The 20863-nt window shown below is 42.7% G+C and overlaps 1 protein-coding gene across 2 annotated transcripts in view; it reads right to left on the reverse strand.

Moving 5' to 3' along the window:
• Positions 1–20863, reverse strand: part of LOC101062313 (vacuolar protein sorting-associated protein 13B) — a 231129-nt gene that overhangs the window by 167931 nt on the left and 42335 nt on the right. For both annotated transcript variants that reach the window (XM_029839039.1, XM_011605289.2), the window contains exons 17-18: positions 10948–11132; positions 186–320 (exon numbers count right to left, since the gene is read on the reverse strand). In XM_029839039.1, coding sequence (XP_029694899.1) covers positions 186–320; positions 10948–11132 — 320 coding nt within the window. The remainder of the gene's footprint in view (positions 1–185; positions 321–10947; positions 11133–20863) is intronic.

The following is a 20863-nucleotide window of genomic DNA, read 5'->3' on the forward strand; positions in this document are numbered from 1 at the left end:
TAGAACACACAGCTGGAAACGAAAAAAATCAAGATAAAGATTGAGTGGGAGAAGAAGAAGGGAGAGGCAGAGCAGAGTTTGTAAATGTATCATTTAAAGAAATCCTGAAAGAAGAGTCTAGTCAGTCTCTCTCACTCCCTCCTACACAGGCAGTAAAATTTTAAACAGGGCACAGCTGCACACACCTGGGGTCCTGGCGCACACTTTTACAGCTCCCACGGTTCCTGAGGCACATTTAACCATCGCGCGGCTGCAGAACTTCAGCTCCAAGTTTTGGACTGAACCCTCAAGAGTCGGTGACGGGCCCAGAGACTTCACACCTAATAAAAAAAAAAGCAAAGTGAAAATGAAGTGCAGTCGCACAGGTTTAAACACCGCTGCCGTGTATTTGTTAAACACTTGTTTGGCCTATAATTGCTCTTGACCCAACGTGGCCTTCGCATAATTTTGAACAACATTTGACAATTTAAAATACAAGATCGTCAACAGCGGGCAAAGAATGACCTGGAACCTAAAAACAGAAACCATATCCATGTCGAAGGTTTAATATATTTGTATGGCATAATCAAACAACTCTTCAAATGAATTAATGTGGGGATCTATCTGTGCATGGATGTGGACTGAGAGGGCGCAAAACTTTCAAGACACACATTTTGGGGAACATTTACAGGATGTTAGAAGGTTTTCTGTGACACAAGGACAGGACATAAATGGAGGTTTGGACACACTGCAGTAAGTAATGAAACCCAAGAAAACTGTTTTATAAGGCTGCCTGAAACCCACAATATTGGAGCTAAAATCCCATACATTGTAAAGTGGTTGTCTAAATGGTTGTCCAAAACATGGACAATTACTTCAACATTTTATGTTAGTTTACAGGGACTGTTAAAAATATGAGAAACAGTGCGACAGATAGATACAGTCTGATAGATTGCTCCAAAAGATATCCAATACATTAAAAACAGTATCCAGCTTAGTGTCAACTACCATTCAGCTAACACCAGTGTAGCAGCACATCTTCGAAATAATTATTTCTCCTAAAGCCAGCTGAGTGTGGAAGATTCCTCTGCCTGCCAAGGAAGCAGTCTGCATGGTTACATTCTTGCTACGGTGATACGGAAATGTTAGTTCGATGATGAGAGGCTATTTCAAACACATAAGAGGTGGAGGAGGAGTAGGAAGAAATAGCTGGATGGCTAAGCCATACTGCAAAGTTTTGAGTCTTGTTCCAAACCGCCTGTTGTTACAGAAAAGAAAACTCCATCCCTCACATGCTAGGTTATTCCAGTGAGTTGGACTGGCCAGGGGAATCACATTAAATTCTTACATCACCTGTTCCAATAAAGCTTTAAGAATATTCCCCTCTCCTAGTGATAACACTTCATTTTCTGCAAGGGTACTTGGAGCGAGTTTACAAATCTGTGTAGCTTTTGTCCGTCAAAAATATCTCACTGGCTCTCACATCAACAAATCAGAAAAGTGGAACAACCACGCTTGAACCGGAAAAAGAAGCTAAATAACAGGCACCAACGCATGAAGGCTGATTAAGTGTAAATTGCTATCAGCTCCTGACTACAAAAAAAATGATAGCAGTCATCAATTTTAGCTTCATTTCTCAGTCTTTTCGGTTAAACCAGCTCCACTTGACATTTGACAAAGATTGATTTGATTTGATTTTAAAGGTTATTCACAAAATCTGGTGGTGCTGTGGTGCACAACAATAACATCATTTTAGCCTCAAACAAGTAACCGTTTACAGGCAGTTATGAAACGGGGAGTGTGGTGGCAGCCAACACTCACAGTACACACACGCTGTATTTAACCATGGAAATTACTGGAAATTGCTAAAATCCCTAACCGCCGACTTCCCTCTTGTCCCTCTCTCAGACAAATTACCCAGCAACCTCTTCACCTGCTGTCTGAGAGGCCCTCGATCACACCAGATGGAAGATGGGAACGTTAATAACACTCCCTCTGTCTCCCGGCCTGCTACCTACTGCAGCTGCAGGTCAAACAGTGCAACGTTGTATGTCTCCTGCTGCTGGGTTCCTGCTACTCTAGCATCAAGTGTTCTCTCATCAGAATTGTAAGAAAGCAGTTTATTAGCGTTTAATACTGTCAATCCCAGCATGAGATTTAAATTTATTAGGTCAAAACAAGTTTAAACAACACATTTTTTGCACGGTGACACATGGATGCATCAATGCACAGCCACAGGCCTCAGACAATCTAGGACCAGATGCACAGCTGGGGAACAAAATAGGCACTACATAAGGCTTCATAAAAGGTTCCTATCAGAGAAAAAACTTCCATACATTTGCCATAAAAGATTTGCACCAGACATTTGGCGGTATTAAATGTTCTCAGTAAATCTAGAAACACCATGACGGATCAATCCTTAAAGAACAGACTATCTCTGAGAACAGATATCCAGATCCAATGACCATTTTTTTTCCTCAGTGCTGAAGGAAAAGTTATTGCCGCTGGGATGAGTGGACCTCTGCACACACACTGGCTGTTCCCTGTGTTTCATTCTTCCTGGAAAATAAAGGAGATGTTAAAAGAACCAGCCAATCTGGAACATGACAGGAGGTATTCCTTCTACCGTTAGATCGCTGATAAATGGCATGGGGGTATCACTATAACATATCACCCCACAGCCCACATAGATGTCCTAAAGGGCACGAAGCACCTGCTGGGGTGGTGGCTGCTGTGCATGGGGGGGCTCCGGACAATGTTTTGTCCAGCTGTCAGACTATAAAATGTAGGATACACAGGAAGAGGGAAAGCACAGTGGTTGGTAGTTTGTCGACTTAAAGGGGGTATTTGGTTTATGCCTGTAGGATGCATGAGTGTATGTATTAAAGCCAGACATGTGTGCTTTGCTGTTTCAGTGTGTGACTGAGTGAGGGAACGTGTGTGGTACTGTTACTCTTCAAGAAAGGGCAGGTGCAAGGAGTACATAAACACACAGCTAGGGGCCAGAGGCTACAGCACTCCATCAAACACTGCAAGGGCAACTATGGGCAGCTGGATTCGCCATCCTGAGGAGAGTGTGGAAAATATGAGGGAAAGGCAAGATGGATAGTCAATAAAGAAACAATGAAGTAAGAAGGACCCGGCCATTATTTTAAAAAATGACACACCAGAGGAGAGGCAGCATGGGATGTGGACTGTTTTTGTGTGTTTCTGGAATCCCATACCAAGCATGTGTGTGTGTGTGTGTGTGTGTGTGTGTGTGTGTGTGTGCGTGTGTGTGTGTGTGTGTGTGTGTGTGTGTGTGAGAGAGAGAGAGAGAGAGAGGGACATCTGCAGAGTTGAAAGCCATGTTTTACACATTCCAACGTGTCCTGCACTGCGGCTTTGAGGAATGGTATGTGAACGTTATACACTGGGCCAGGTAAACCAACTTTTAGAAATGCTTCAACAACATGAAAAGGCCTGAAGGATAAATTTACATAGTAACATCAAAAACTTTCAAAATGTTTGGTAGGAAATAAATCGGAATGCAGGACGAGTTCATATAAAACTGGGACTAAACGGTCTAAAAGGTGAAATGATGTGGTAAGACACTGGAAAATGGCTGTCGAGTTCACAATACTAAGGCTGCGATAAATTTCAGGTATTTACATCTTCAGTCAGTTTTAACTCCACCGCAGGGATGTTTTAAGAATACAACTACTTTTAAAAAGCCACTCCGCGTATTAATGCATGAGAGCAGTTTTATATGTATTGATCATCAGATTACGAGAGAACTCAGTGTGTTGCCAAACATTAATGGACAGGTAAATATTCATAGATGGAAAGAAATAAATTCTAAAGTGCAAAGGGGTCTCTGAAACCTGTGGGCTAAGAGAAAAGATGTGGAAAGGTTGGGCAGGCTGAGAGCAGCCAGCTGAGCCTTTAAGTGCTGGTGCAGAAACAATAACTGTCTCTCTAAAGTCAGGAGAGGATGAAGTAGGAGCAGTAAGGAGACAAAGTTCTGCTGGCACCTGGCCTGTAACTGACGCAAAACAAAAAAAAACATAAACAGTCGTGCAGAGACATTGGGACAGGAAAGAGGCTTTGCTTTGTTTTTCAATAAATGTAACAGGAACCGGAACTTTGCGAAGCAAACGCAAGTGTAAAAAAGAATGTGGAGACCTTTGGAGCAGTGGAGCAAGAAATGGGGCACGCCGCCTTGGGGCTGTCTGTATAAAGACAATGATGGGGCCTAAGTGCTGGTGGTAGCGGAGGCTGGAAGTCCAATTTTGATGATTACCATCCTCTCCAGGTGCTGCCTGCCTTTCAATTTGCCCACTAAAACAGTGACACATGTTCTCTGAACATTGAGGGCTCGGTTCTCCCTGCTGCCACCGAATTAACACAATTAAGAAGTCATCAGGCGGAAGCAATTTGGACAACACGCACTAAGGGGCCAAGTCACGGGCCTGAAAGACTGCTGGGGGGGTCAGAGCAGAGGGAGGGGAAAAAAAGAAGAGGGGTGAAAAAACAACTGAAAAATGGATGGGACGAGTAAACATGCTTCAAGACAGTGTTCCATGTCCAAACATGTAAAACGGCAATCAACTGATGATAAGATCTGGAGTTCAATATCAATTTAAAATAAAAAGAACTATAGACCACATCTATGGCTGCTCCCCAGCCCCTCCTTCAGTAAAACAGACTCTCTCAGCTGGCCTCTGTGCTTTCTACCTGCTTTCCTCTTCCCTCGCAGGACACAAAACCAGAGCAACTGAGCCGTGGGGTTTAGTTTATCAGTATTTATGTGTCATCTCAGCAGAGGCTGACTGTCTGCGTGCGGTGGTAGCCAAGACGTGACTGGGGTTTTGGTGCTGCTGAGGCACTTCAATGGGAGTTGCAGTGGAAATTTATGGCCTTGTGACGTGCAGCTATGTGCACAGTCGGCACTAGTCACCATTGTGAGATGGGATGGTTGGCGTAACAGTAGGCAGTCGGCTCTGTAGACACTACCAGATGATACCGTATAAATACAAACAGATTTGTTTGGGCCTGTCATTAATTCAGGATATTCACAGCAGTCAGAACTGCTTTGGGTGCTTCAAAGTCAATTTGACTTGCAAAAGAGTTGGATTAATGTTTCAGAGTTGTGGTTTCACATCACCTTGAGTTGATTTATCCATTTAGCTGATCAAATAATACATTGTACCTGAAGTATAATCATCAGAAGCAAAACAACAACAACACACCAATTAGATAATTTACAACCTACTTAATTTTTACTCTTCCAATTTTGACTTCATTATATTGTTTGCCTAAATTATTCTAAGAATAATGAGCTACCCTGCCCAAACTTTGAGATCAATTAGCACGTTCCAGTCATATATTCTGCCAGTAGTGTGATAGTTGTAGCAGTATACTGTAGTGACCATTGAGAAGCCATAAATGATTCATATCACGATGAAAAAGCCACAACAATAAGTTGGGCGTGAAACTCAGGTTCTTAGATCCACTCTGAGAAACAGCCATGTTCTCCAACACGTGTGGAATCACATCTTATTTCCCATGACAGCAAAATGGGCAATATTTCAAAGAAACAGGAGGGAGAAAATCCTTGGCATACTCTCAGATGACTTCTGATTTCTTTCAAACATTTTTTTGGCATAGGCAGTGGACAGTGCAAAGAAAAGGGAGATGATGAATGACGAATCGTGGTAAAATACGAACAACTCCACATCCCCTGACAACTACCTATGCAGAATGTGTCTTTTTAAGCTTGAGAAAAGTGTTGTTTGGTGAAAGCATTGAGACCTGTGCTGCTCTTGCACGGAGGACCAGTCCTCAGGCATTTTGTGTTCCTATCACCCCCTTAAAAATACTATAAATACCCATGTAATCTGATGTCCGCTGCTGGGACAACACTGTACAACAACTTCTGTTTTGCATTGAGCGCGGGCTTCTCTCATTAGCTCTGCAGTGAAGTAAGCGACAGACAAAAAACAGAAAGCAGCAGCAGGACAAAAGAAAAGAGGAAGGCCTAAGTCTGGATTGACTTAAAACATCATCGCAATCTGCCAGAAGTGAAGCAAGGGCCGTCTGTAGCTCATTGAAGTTTTCACTGACAAGAGTCGTCTCAAGTTCCGTCCAAGATTTATTTATCAGCTCTCTGATGCTGACACAACGTGTTTTTAATGTCAGAAATAAGGCTACATATGGACGAAACAGCCCTCATTCTTTTCTTACCCTCCCGCTTTCTTCCTGTCCTGATGTCAATCCGTGAGAAGACAAGAAGACAGGCAGAAATTTCCCTCAGACCAGCGAGTCACTTCTTCAAAGAAATGTGGATACGTGATTGAGAGAAGAGGCCATACAGAAAAAGACATCTCTGGGTTTTCATTAGGCTTCCCAACCCCTTCCTGACATTTGTGACAATTACAGACCATGAAAGAAGGCTTACGGTCTTCCTTCCTTCATATTCATTGAGGAATAATAGAATAACAGTGCAAGAGCCAATTATATGACAGGGCAAAGCTGTACGTTCCTCTGGCTAGCCTTGATTAATAGATGGGGGACATTAGAGTTGCAAGACGGTGGTGCCAGCCAAAACCTGCCTAGGAAAACAGTGGAAACTTGAACAGAGAACAATAACCACTGTTGCTACCAACAGCTGCATGAAGGCTGAAAGAGAGCCACACTGGGACAGGCAAAAGGGAGGGAAAATGATAGCAAATCACATTTGGAACGAGACAAATCTCCTTGGATGGGTTATGGATGCGACAGGATGATATTAAATAGATGCGTTTGCCCCATCCAATAACACAAAGACACAGAGCTATTACCAACACTTATTGCACCGCAGCCTCACAGGGGGATTTGCGTCAGGCTCGTGCTCTCGGAGGCAGTTAGATCACAGGGATGTGAACTGCTGGCCATGACAGGAGCAGCCTTTTTCATGCAGTGCAAAAGCGTGTAAAAACTGTTGATGACATGGTCTTTAAAGAGACTGCATTTGTTTCCAAGCACAGGGAAATAGCAGTGTGAAGGAAAGTATAAATAAGTCTCCCTGACGTAAACTTGAAGAGTGTCTACTTTAGCATCTTTTTCTCTTTTGGTTGCCTGCGACCGTCCCATCCCCCAGTGTGTGTGTGTATGTGTGTGTGTGTGTGTATGCAGGGAAAACTTGTATAAATAAAAGTCTTGTTTTAATAATGATACTGTTATGAGTGAGAGCATAAGTCCAGGGCTATTATTATTAACATGCTTCTAGTCGCTACGCAGTGAGAGCATATGCTCACTATATCCAAACACTCTTGCCATCATTTACCTTAAATGGGATCGTAAGGTATGAGATCAGGAGTACATATAGCAATTGCCAGCGATGGTGGTAGGCAGGCTTTGGTATATAGTCACATTAGTTGCGTGTGTGTGAGGCATATCAATAATGTGATCTGCGATTCAGCGGTAAAAGCTGGTTTTAATAAAGAGCCACTAGTTGATGCATTTCTGCACCTTTTTCCAACCTCCATTCACCTCCATCTTAGTCCCCACTTTCTATAACTTTTGTCTCAATTTTCCCTTTCTCTTTCATGTTTCCCTCTCCTCATTATGTTGTTAACTCTCTCTTTTCCTTTTCCTATGTTCTTTCCCACCTATATCTGTCAGGCTAAAGTTATGTCACAGCTCATATATCACCCAGCAATCTTCTAGAGCACGTCTGGTAACCACCAACAACCAACCTCTACCAGGCCGACCTCCCCCACATTCCCCACTCCAGTGGAGACCACCACAGAGCGCTTTGGCCACAAAACCAGCTGTGATAGCTGCTGGGAGGCTGAACGCACTCACGACTGGAAATGCCAATTTTATGCAGATCTTAACTTCCCTTGATCCTCTGTCTTTCAAGGAGAAACACATCCCACAATGCCAAAACCAGAGAAACAAGTGAAAGAGGTTTTGTTCTTATCCACAAAGCAATCATTTTGAACTTCAACAGTGTAAATAAAACAATTTAGCTCCATCAACAGTCTCAGTGAATTGTTTTTGTCACCTGTGAGATTTACTTTGCCACACCAACTCTACTTTTCACTGAGAAATGTCCCCAAAAATAACATGAACAATGATATGGCTTTTCTTAGCATTTGTACACAAGCAGGATACAGATTAGACAGAGTGAGCTTAAAAATAGTAAGCCAATAAAATACTGGCTAACCTACACTAAACACTGAATATTCCATATTTGGTGACAGCATCCACTGACAAATAAGAAAATCTGTCTAAGTCAGACAGATAGTAAACTGCGCACAAGACTAAACTCTATTCTCACGTACTAATGTGTGGGAGGTCACTGCGGTCAGTGAGTGTTTCAGAAACTGAGGTTAGCAGTTGCTAAAAACAGTGGTGGGCAGGAATTCCTCTCAACTACAATTACAGCTACTGCTACTACTATAATATGAAGGCTACTACAGACCACAAGATCATTGTGAAAAAGGAAAATGTAAGTTTGGGATATTATTGATATTTAAAGGTGGTTTTATTGGAAAGTTTAGATAAGAGTAGATGGTTTTAGACTTGTCAGTTTGGCAAGGCTGCATATAAACATTGTAATTTTATGGTAGGATGCCTGAAGGGTACCAGTACTCGAGAAGATCAAGGGAGGGAATAAGAATTTCATTAGTGTCTCCATGAACATACAGCCCCTATGGTCCATCTCAGCTGTCACCATGACACGCTGCAATGTTTGCTGCTCAACAACCGGTAAACAATAATATGAGCCTCCCTCGAATGCAGAAAAAGAATAGTGGAAGGATGCGTCACCACAGAAAACCCATGTCTGGGCCGGGCTCACAACAGCAAGGCTGGAAATAAGACAGTTGCGTGACAAACCAGCCTGTCATGTTGGAGGCAGAGACTGACAACATCTGATCCTGTCGGAAAATATGATTTCACAGTTTGTGTTGTGATTACACTCGAGCACCTCTGGCCTTGGAGACCAGAAAACAGACTAGGGTGCGCATGCTGTCCGTGGGGTTACTACTGCAGCTGCCAATGAGCACAAAAGTAAGCTGATGTCCAAGCAGCTACGCCCGCAGCGACTTCTGTTGTAATCGGAGTAAAACAATTGTTTTGAAGAACATTTCACAGTCTCTCTGAGCATTGAATTTACAACTGAAGGGTTGTCGAGTTTCCCCCTTCTTGAATAAGGAAATGTCTTTTGGACAGGGAAGGAAATCTTATCCACCAATGGCAGCACAGTGAAGGACACTGACCATCTGTGTTATCATCGAAGACCGATATGAAACACCTTTTGCTATTGAAAGCCATTTCAACATCAAAGGAGAGATGAGAGGAATTCCTGAAGAAATGAGAAAAGGCATGTGTTCAGTGAGCAGTTTTGTGTTTTCTTGCATGTTCAATATCATGTCCTTGCAGGTGTGCATTCTGTCTTTGTAATGGCCTCGCGGCTGCTGGTGGGTGAACGAATAAGCTCGAGACCTTAATCTGGACGGACAGGATCTGAATATTTTAAGCATTAAAACAGATCCCTTTCCTTCACCACAAGCAGTCACAGTGAGCCAAAGCCACTTCTAAGACTGCAAACACATTTACTACATGAAGGGCCAGAAGAGTGGCATCGTGCAAGCCATTACCGTTGAAGTCCCCAAGAATTTGTTTAAAAGATGCCAAAGCAGCAAGCAGTGAGTTAAAAATAGCTGAAAATGTACCAGTTTGAGGCTATTTAAGGATGTACTGTATGTAAAAGCAAAGGGAAGCTATGAGTGAAAGAGAAGGCCTGCACAGAAGTGCCAGCATGGTCCCATCATGACGTTACCATGTGGAGGACCACAGCGCCCACAGTAACCAAAGCGATTAAGCAAGGTTTCACTGGGTGAGCACCATAGCGCTCAGTCTTCAACAGTTTACCCTGCAGACTTCACTCACTCCTCTCTTCTTACATTTCCTCATTTTCCATTTTTCCTCCACTTAAGCTGTCACTGTGAAGATTGAAAGGGATCGGGACAGCTAACATCTTCCTAAAGCACTATGAGTGTCACCACAATTTATAAAGCAGATAGCACACTAGAAATATTTGGTTATATCATAGGAATTATTGCTGAATTTCCCCCCACAAAACATAATACTTACACAACACATCACCTATTCCCCTTGGTTATTTTTTCCCACTGCTCTTTTTCTGAACTGCCAGCACATGGACCAGATGTGCAATTGTTTCTCCATGCTCATTTCAAATCCTGCTCCAAGAGAAAGGCAGAGCGAGGGGAGAGGAATATTTGACTTCACTCCACGGGAGACCAGTTTCATAAATTTTGGCGGCTGCACAACACTGAAAAAGGTAGCTTGGCTGGCTCAGCGGAGGGAGAATGCTGACAGCATACCAAACAACATGATCCTAATGACTTGGAAAATCCCTGGCCCTCTAGAGGACTGTCCAGATGCTACTGTCATGAGAAACGCTACTGTTTTACTAAATTCAGGTTACCCTCTCTTACTTTATCGGGGGTGACTTTTATCAAAAAGCCTCATTAAGGTGTCCCACAGGTAATATGATGCATTTAAATGTTGCTGAATTTGTCTGGAGTCTCATTACTCCACAATGGATACAAGACAAGTTCTTCATGCTGAGCCCTGAGAAACAGATGTAAATCTCAATAAGGGAGCATGATATCTTCAACCTCCAGCCAACTCCATACATCACTTTTGACAATTTACTTGTACTAAGAAACATCTTTTGTTTTATTGAACTAAAGCAAAAGTCCAAATCCAATTTATAAGAGAAAGGAGACATCAATAAATCATCAATTACGATGAACTCATTAGCATATAGCCTAAAAGAGTCCAGATGAGCAAATCGATGCGGGCCGCCTGCTGTTCTCAGACTACCCTGTTTTAAGAAGCACTTGTTGCCTCAATAGGATACAGTTGTCTCCAGTGAGAGGTGGTGGCGTGTGGTGCAATTGTGTCCTTTACCTGGAGCTTTGTACACCTCATTGAGCAGGTTTTCGCTGAGGGATGATGGTGCACCATTAAAAACACTGTGGGACCAGCTCTGGCAGATTGCTTGCAGCAAAAGCGTCTGGGCCCTCGTCGCCTGGACAGTGAAGTGGGGAAGCTCGAAAATGAACTCAGTGGTGGGGACTGAAGACCTCTTGCTCCTGAAACAAAGGTAGAAGTTGTTGGTAGAGTACAGTCGGAAAGAAGGAGTGACAATAATAAAGGAAAAGCTGGAGAGTGGAGTCACACATTGGTGCCAACATACACTTAATGAAATAGACACCCGTGGAAACAAACGCCTCAAGACGTCCATGAATCCATCAATATCACATCGCAATATAAAGCACCTCGAGTCGCCAAATAGGTAGAAAGACATTCCAACAGGCAAACTGAATAAGTGCCACTGCGGAGCCAAGCTTTCCTTAGTTACTTGGCAGGTCTTCCTAGTTTGCCTCTTTGCTGCATGCCCCCATCTCCTCCACCGCAATCCTGTGATGATGATTTATGTGACGAGATGTACAGCTCAGAAACCTGACCCTGAAAAGAATCTTTACATATTTAACATTTCATTTGTCTTCAAATGTGCGAAGGGAAAGAGTTTAAGAGTGTGTGTTTTGTGCATGTGTGTGTCTGATGAGCTGAGTTGAGTGTTCAGGAGGATGAGGTAACAGTAAAGTCAGAGCCTTCAGGCCTCTGTCCATCAGAGCCTGAGTAGACTATACTCTCATTTATCATCTCTCTCTCCCTCACACACACACACACACACACACCCAATTTTGCACAGTTCCTTTCATCAAGGATGTGCAATTAACTGAAATTTTGTTTCAATGTCAATTCCAGCTTCGAATAATTGCCCAAAAATTTAGAAAGAATAAATAACAATTCTTGAACGCTTCCTTTTTATCACAATAAAGTTGTTCACAATGCTGTGATGGGCCATGTGTCATTATGAACACTAAAAAAAAATCCATATTTATACACTCAGCCCCATATGTCTTCCTTCCCTTGAACCTCTGTTTACTGGAAACTTACCCGAGGAGCCTAACTAAAAACAAACTAGTTTGCTTCCACTCCCATATTCCTTCCAAATCTGTGATGTTGTTCCATAACATTTCAAAAACTGGCACTACAACTACATACAAACATTTGGGTGTGTATATGTATGCACATATGCCTGTTTGAATGCATCTGTGTGCCGAAAAAGAAGAAAAGAGGAGCGGACCTTTGGGTAAAAATGGATACATGACGTCTTCCTCGGATGGCTGTGGTGTGTCAGGAATCAGCATTACAGTTCATTTAATCACACTTGCATTTGGTCTGGTCCCTGTTCAGAGTGTGAGATGTGTCATGGGATCTCTCCCTCTCTTCAGCAGCTCTGCAATCGTTTAACTCCTCTGCTTCCCTCCCTCTCAGTCTGTCTCTTTATCTTTATCCTTTGTTCTGCTCCTGGGTGGTTTGAGCAGGGTGACATGAGCCGTTAGGTTTATGCAGCCCCAGAGTTTTGCCTGCTGTTTCGGAACATCCAAGAGGTACACAGGTACTGAACAAATACAGGCGTTAAGATAACCTACAGAAATATAAAACCCTGACAGTGACAGGGTCAATGAGTTTACCCTGAGCGTGCACACACTATTGGAATTTTCTAACAACATATGGTGCATTTTCACCACCACAATGTCATGCTCCTCTAGCGTCAGAAATCACTACTGCGTAACATCAATCGAACCCAATTTCACGACCACTTTCTAGTGTTCAAATGCTTTCATGCCAGTTGGTGCATGTGTGCATGCGAGCGCATGCAGTTTGATGCTGCTGCTGAACAAAGGAAAGTGAAGGGGACCAAGCAACAACAATGTCCCCACATGCAGAGCAAATGTGTCTGCAAAGCCACTTCAATAGGAGGACTGGCAAGGGATTAAAGTTTGTTGGCTTATTTGAGTGTTTATAGCATTTCAGGGGAGCTGTCATGTGCATGTGGTCGTCGAAAACTTTAATTATGCACCTGTTTTTATTATATCATGCCCAGCTCGTTGCAAACAGCAACTAAATGAGAAGCAGAAACTCATTAGGGTGTTTTGGGAATGCTGGATCTGAGGACAGCCAGGCACTCATTGTATTTCATTAACTAACTGGCACAGTCAGTGTTTCTTGCTGCAACATGGTAAACAGCTTTCTGGCAAGCACTTTTCACTGTTACCACAGGCCTTGAAGGAAACAACGGTGTCCAAGAGGCAAAATTAGCAGTACTAATACGTGCAACTGCAATAGTAACAAATGACTACACTGCAACATGTGCGTATTGTATTGCAATGCATATGCATGGAAAAACACAAAAATGCAATTTACTGCCATCATGCAGAATCTATCTTGTAAACAGTTTGGACCCTGGGGAGAAAAACTCATTAAAGCATACTTCTACTATTATAATGAGGCTACCCACAAGAAAAGGGCCCACAACCCACTCTGCATCCTGACTTGTAATTTAAGAATGCAGGTCTCTGGCTTAAACCTGAACAGGCTGTTTCTAACTTCCCAGGAGTACTTTAAATTAATAACTTTTTTACTAAAGCACTCTGACCACCAGGCACACATGAAAAGGAAGTCAGAATTAGCAGGGAGCTATGAAAACCTTCATCATTTACAATCTTTTCTTCAACTTGTCCTATTTTGCTACCTCAACCAAGCGATGCAGAACTGGCACATGCCAGGCAATGTGGAGAGGTAGCTTGGCTTTGTTTAGTGGTAGGTAGTTGGCACAAAGCCTTTCCGTGTAATGTCTCCGTCAAAATTGGGCCAAACAGCACATGTTGTTATGCAGGGGGCATGAGTCAGAGTGCTGCGTGTCCTTACCAGCTGTGGTGCTCTTTTCTTTCAGCTTCCTAGGTCTGTATGCTCAACTGGAGATATTAAACAGGCTACCAAATTATATCAAACATTAAAATGTATTAAACTTCACAGTACTGTATGTGGACTTTGAAGAGGACATTTGTGTCTTGGATCCAGACTTGATTCTGAGCCAGATAACTAACAGACTGTGTCATTAACTAAGCCTTAAAATCCTTTTTAACAGCCTCTGGGTAAATTCATGTCTGTGCTTAAAGGTTTGCACATTTTAAAAGCATGGTTCCAATTCAGACCACTGGTTTCCAGTCAAATCATGGTCTTCTCGCAGATACAGATAGAAAAAAAAATGGCGTGTTTGTTGGCCAAAACGTGATTAGAAGCAGCATCAAGGTCAGAGCTGACAGGCTGTGCAGTGGTCAAGCATATAACCCCCTTAACAAGCTTTGTTATAAAATTATTCTTACCACTATGTGTGCATCGACTACATATGTTGGCCATACAGTTGTTCTTAACAGGGGGCGGGATAGCACAACCTCCTATTAAACACCAAGAATGTGGTTTGTTTTCATAAGATTAGCATCTTGTCTTCATTGATGGAATATCACCAAATGCAGCTGGTCCTAATGGTTTATACAGAGTCCCAGAATATAGGCTTGGAAGCGGTGCACTTTTCAGAATGTTCATTTTTGTTATTACTCATATCCTGTATAGAAGCGAAGACCGGTTCGCTCACTCTTTCCAAAATACATTGACACAGACAGCTACGGGTGCTGGGAGGTCAGCAGCAGGAGATGTGTAGTAAGGTGTCTGCTCCGTCAATGGAGCACAGGGGAGGGAGGCACATTCACACACATGCCCGGATGCAGGTGGATTTTGTCTTTAATGGGAGCTAAATGGGAAATTCCACTTGAATTACAACATGACTCTCAAATACCCTGTTAGAGGTTGAAGCAAATGCTTAAGAAGATAACTGAGACCAAATCTAAGGCAGTAAAACAAGCAAACAGTCAACAAGATGGTCAATCATTTTGACTTGACTCCCAATCTGCTACTTTCTCTTGACTTAAACTTATCTGAGTCCACAGCCATGCCAATGTAATCCATTATGTGCTGACATATTTGTCTGATAGATAAAACAGATAGCCACCGTCTTGGGACAAGTGATAACTTATCTAGTAGGTTCTACAAATCCCTCAATGTGACACCCTACCTTAATTAACCAACACAAACATTCTCCATCAAACGGTAACCGAAGTCCTTCACTGCTATTGTTTTCCAAATTTTAACACTTCGGAGGGAATCGATCTGAAAATGGCGGGAAGGGAGGACTGACCCTTTCCCTTTTCTTTGAGGTGCGGATAGATTTGAAGTAGTGCAGATTTCCCCATCCTTCCATGCCAAGGTCACTGACCCCTCTTGAAAATAACCAGAGTGAGTTATGGGCTGCACTCCAGTCCCCTCTTTTATCTACAAACGACTCAATACAGTGTCTTGCGAAGCCTCCAAATGAACGTTGTAAATCATGCACACACTTCACGCTGAACAATAACACCTAAAAAGCCACTCGGGAGGTGAAAAAAAACTTGACCACCTGGATGTCCGCTGGACAGACCTGCTGACATCATAGGAGACATAAAAACTATCACAGTGACAGCGCAGAAGCAAGGAAAAACAGGAATGTCCAAATATAAATAAATAAATGAATGAAGCACTGATATAAAAGCAAATGATGACTATTGCACACTCTCATAATGTTCTTTCCAGAGAATTGTTTCACTGGGTTTACACGGTGTCATTGGCCTGAGAAAATGTCGGTACAGCTGCAGCCTGTTGAGATATTTTAAAAAGTACCACGGACTTTTCTATGGACACACGACAACAGTTACGACAAGTCTTAAGTGTCCTGAGAAAGAGTGCAACTTTAAAACTCCTCCTGCAGAAAAAACATCAAGGTAGAAGTGCAAAAACTTGTGTGCAATGATATGCCAAACTCTAAGAGTTGGCACTAGGAGACAGTGGTGCAGGGACTAAACGTGTGACCACAGCTTTAAGTTCTTCTGGTACTCTGGGGTCAAAGGTGCTCTATGTGTGCATTTCTCAATCATCGGCCCTACACAGCCCGAACTCTTCATAGACAGAAACACTCAACTCTCCCTCTTTCAAACACATTTCTCCCCTTCCTCCCATCTGGATCACCCCTGACCCAACACACATGCAGCAGCGCACACACTCTCTTCTCAGGAGAGGGCTTCATTACACAGGGATTACTAAAAAGAAATGTTTTAATCAAGTCGTGCAGACAGCTGCAGACCGCAAGGCGAGAAATTGGCAATGACGTGGTTCATCAGGCGTTAAAGGAAAATGCATCAAGAGGCCAGCGTTTGAGTATGTAATGCGTCTGTGAAAGCAAGTAGCATCCTGCCTAGATCAGATATGTCTAGAACCTCTAGTTCCTTTTAAAAACATAAAGAAACTGAAGACCTGACAGTTATTCTGCTGTACGATTATTTGGTGAAAAACAGGAGCAGCTGCCCCCCCTAATGATGCACGCTCTTCTCTATATTCTTTGACCTTCACATAAGTCCTTATTAAAATACAGACGGGACTAAACTCCACATAGCCTTCTTTCAATCACACATCAGATTCCTCTGTAAACAGTGAAATTTATTTTCTGGAAAGCAATAGAACTTTATTGAGGCCTGAAGGGGAGGACAGTGGAATGCACACCACAGTAGATGATAATCCACTCAGAGCTGATAATCCATCTACCCTTCCCTATTTCCCACTGTTTCCCTCCCTCAAGCTTCAGTTCCTCAGATGACTAATTCAAGCATTAACAGAGTTTTGCAGTTGACTGAAAACATCCACAGCTGCTCCTGAATTCAGTGATTATGTCTTATATATCTAAATACACCTCATGACACACTTGATACAGATACGGGTATTTTTTAGATGCCAAGAAAACAACCACTGGAGAACCTTGAGGCCCGATTAACGTCATACAGCCGAGTTAAATATCGTGTTGATTTAAGCTACCAAATGACACTTCTGATTTAAGTTCAGCGAAAAGCTCTTACAGCAGGGAGACTCTGGCCCCTGCGGCAGTAAGCGTACACATGCTGCAAGAACGGCAAAGATGTTCCATCAGAACAGACGTGTCAATCATGGCGTGCTCGTGCTTCACATTTGCTGATGCCATTTCCTCCATTCCAGGCTCCTCAATACATCCATTGATCTGCAACAGCCATAAAACCAAATAAAACTGTCTGACACCAGATGTACAGGAGAAAATAAAAGTCATCTACAACATGAGCCAACATAGTTTATAGACTGTGCCACACAAAATATGTTCTGCATTGCGGCTCCCAATCCTTTGCACACTTGTGCTTTGGAGAGAAAAGTGGAACAATATTACATCATATGTCATTCCAGGCTTTTAATACACACCTGTTAATACATAAAACCTACTTGTCACTCCGTGTCCTCCATCTCTTCAACCTCATCCTGTAAAAGCGGCTCCTTCTTCAAATGTTCCTCTATTTCTTCAAGAAGAGGGGAACCCTAACCCAAGCGCAGTCCCTGCCTGGCTCAACTAAATTAATTCCCTGCTGCTCTTATGGCCTCCAAACCACAACTCAAAGCTGAGCATGACCACAGCAACCACACATTGATTTAAGATCATTGAATTATCCCTCATCATAAAAGCTTTCCATAACTTTAAACCTGCTCACACAAACCTTGATGAGTAATGTAAGTGATTGGTTCATTAAAGAAATCAAAACTAATCAAAGTCTGGTTGAGGGGCAGAGCCGATGCCACAAAAGCCGTGTGTGACATCATTCACAAAATTTCATAAGTCATATACAGTAAACGTATACTAAGTGAACAGAAATTGGAGTTTTCCATCCAACGGCCACTCCCTAATCAGATGTCATCAGCCAGAAATGATTATTTCAATTCCACTATTTAATGATGTCGCTTGCCAAAATGGCTGGTGGACAAATATAACAGCCACAGCCAGTGTTTTCACCACAGTGAATGCAGTTCATGTACATTTGCTGAGTTTGACTTGGATCTCCGTGGCTCCCCACTGAAGGACACAGAAAGCATTTGTCCTCCTGTTCTTGGCTGAGGTTGAAGACATAGAACAGCAGCAGCTCGCAATGACTAACTATGAACAGGAGTAATGAGGCATTACAATCACACCAGAAGCCTCGTGCCTCAGATGCTTCAAGCAGCCTTCATAAATCACAACTTGAGCTAATCTAGAGTCTAGACTACTGGTCGAGACACAGTAATGGACTTCTTAACTCCACAGTAAAAGGTCCTACAGGTAGTGCTAAAGCTGAACTAACCAATGACTTATATCAATAATTACAGAGTTGCCATTCCTTTCTACATTCAGCAGGCTGGTCAGTCTCTCCTGTCTGAACAGCATGCACCTGTAATGCCACATGCTTCACAAAATTATTCCCTCAGAAATAGCTGGGTGAGCAATGGGGCTGCTAAAAATGCCACATAAAAGCTGGCATGGGACTGAATTACGACCTGCAGCGTGACGGGGCCTGACAAAGCTGCTGCTGGTGTGTTGGTGTGGTTGGTGGGCCCCGGCCTTGGCCTACTTCCATATGCTGCTGCTGCTGTCAGGTGGCCCAGTATAAAAGCGTGCTAGATGGGCTGAAAATCGAGTGAATGCACACGTGTGTTCGTGTGTCTGAGAGAGAGGGTGGCGACTGGGGGAGATCGCTGCAGGTGGCACCTTCCTCTCCCCACTTTTTTTGTTGCAGGCACTGATTTTGTCTGGAATAATAAATTTCACTGGTAGACCAATTGCGACTCTGTTGCAGCGGTGCCATTCTTTGCCTCTCAGTCTCCATAAGTGTTAGATCCCTTCATTGCAGTTGAACTCATATTTACTGCAAGTGGAGGTTCAGTTAGCAATAGGGACTTACTCTGATTAGCTACCTTGTTTTTTCCATAGATTCTTGTTTTACTCTCTGTTGACTGATTTCCCTTTGATAATCATGATCACTTGCTTGTGGATACATATTCGCCACATTGATTCTGGAACAAATATGTCAACGCTGCCCAGAAAATTAACTTCATTATAATTAGCATCTAGTTACTTGTTGTACTGGAGCTATTGAAACCAAAGATTTAAATTCCCAGAAAAAACAAAGGAAAATTTTTCAGTGTGAATGCTACAACTTGGCATTCTCAATGTGAAAGGACTGAATCAGCCCCCGTAGATCACTCGGGGGTGGATGATTACGTTTGTATGCCGCCTACTTTCACATTATTACTGGCAGAGTATTGCCAGCTTATTGGTTTGATGCCTCTCACGCGAGATGGTCTTGCAAGACAAAGGGGAAAATGATAAATTCTTAAAAACTGTTTTTTTAAGGGAAACCTGACATTCCAGTCTAATTTAGAAGACTTATTGTACCATGTAAAAATAAACTCCCACATAAAAGCCAAGACTAGCAGGGAAGCGATGTCAGAGCAGCACACTTTTCCCCAGTGAAAACCTCACGTTGCCCACTGTGAGAAGCCGGAACCTTTTGTGGTGAGACGGAGAAAACATGAGCTTCATGGTGTACCTTGGGCCAACTCATCAGGAAAGAGGCTCACAGCTGTTCAGTGGCTGTCCAAGTCCCCAATGATCACCTGGCAGCCATATATGCTTACTTAAGCATTAGCAGGCCGCACAATGACGAATCCCTTTTTTGTGTGTGCGAAAGTCTGAGAACTGTGTTCAACAACACAGAGGTGAGAACGTGTGGTGGCTCATGGCTCTCAGTCACCTTTTTCATAGATTACAGAGGAACACTGATGCTAATCTGGAACTAGCACATCAAGTCTTCATGATCATTTTCAAAGACCACTTTTTTAATGTCTCAGTTCTATACCTTCATGAGCTTTTACCTCCCACATTGTTTCATATTTCCTAAAATAGTTCTGAAGCTCTGCTCAGTGTCTTCTCAGAGAGCAGAACATCTTGAAAAAAGGGTGTTGTTGGAGTTACATCAGTGCAGAGGAGTGGCCCCAAAACAAACAGTCAAACATAAACGCTACCACCTGGTGGAGTGCATCTTTTGGCTTCCCTTACCTTGTCCATCAACTCTCACATGCGGCAGAGGACAGCCTGTACATCTTTCAGTGATTGCTCAAGCTCAACGACTAAAAATAAGGCTAAAGCTAAAATTAATTCTCAGCCTCTCACTTCATTAATCATCCTAGGCCTATTTCTACACCAAATAGCAAACCAGTGACATCTCACATGTGTCGAAGATACAGTATCAGTACAACAAGAAGCAAATTGGATCATATCTATTATTCACTTCCTCCATTTCAGTAAGTTCATTATCTTCAAATCCACTAATCATCAAATATCATTCTTTAAGGAGTAAGACGTCACGTGTATTTAATCCTCGCCAACACAAAGCCAAATGAAACTTGATATCTGCACCTCCTGCTTAGACACAAATGGCCCAATTTGAAACACTTTATTCTCAAGACTATTAACAGGAAAGAAGTGAGGAAACGTTACAAAATCTGCCCCTAAAATGAATTGATGATAAATGCCCTGATTTGGACATTGGATTTCTATTATCTATTCTGATGAAGCAATCAATTGTTTAAAATATGGACAAACTATTCTAATGCGATCAGCTAGTTTATTAATACAGTATGTCAAGGGGAACCTTTGAAAAAGTATGAATGATATGTCTTGGTGTTGGTGCAGGCTTGAAATAGAGCCACAGAAGGGCATTGGTCTGCAAGAGAGATGAGAAAACATCTCGTGATTGTCAGAAAAAAGAAATACCATCCGCTTGACATCTGAATCCACTATTTGAGGCAGACAAGGAAAAAAGAATTGAGGTGGAAGATCAAACAAGCAGCTAGCAGTTTCTTATTGAGAGCAGACAGAGCAGGGAACCAGGTTCTGTCTCTAGTCAAACTCACCCTCCTATGTGGCCAGCTAACCACTGTACAGAAGATACAAAGCTCGTCTGGAGAAAGAGTCAAGAGAACACAAAACCATCTG

Source organism: Takifugu rubripes, chromosome 7 (genome assembly GCF_901000725.2).
Source record: "Takifugu rubripes chromosome 7, fTakRub1.2, whole genome shotgun sequence".
Taxonomy (NCBI): domain Eukaryota; kingdom Metazoa; phylum Chordata; class Actinopteri; order Tetraodontiformes; family Tetraodontidae; genus Takifugu; species Takifugu rubripes.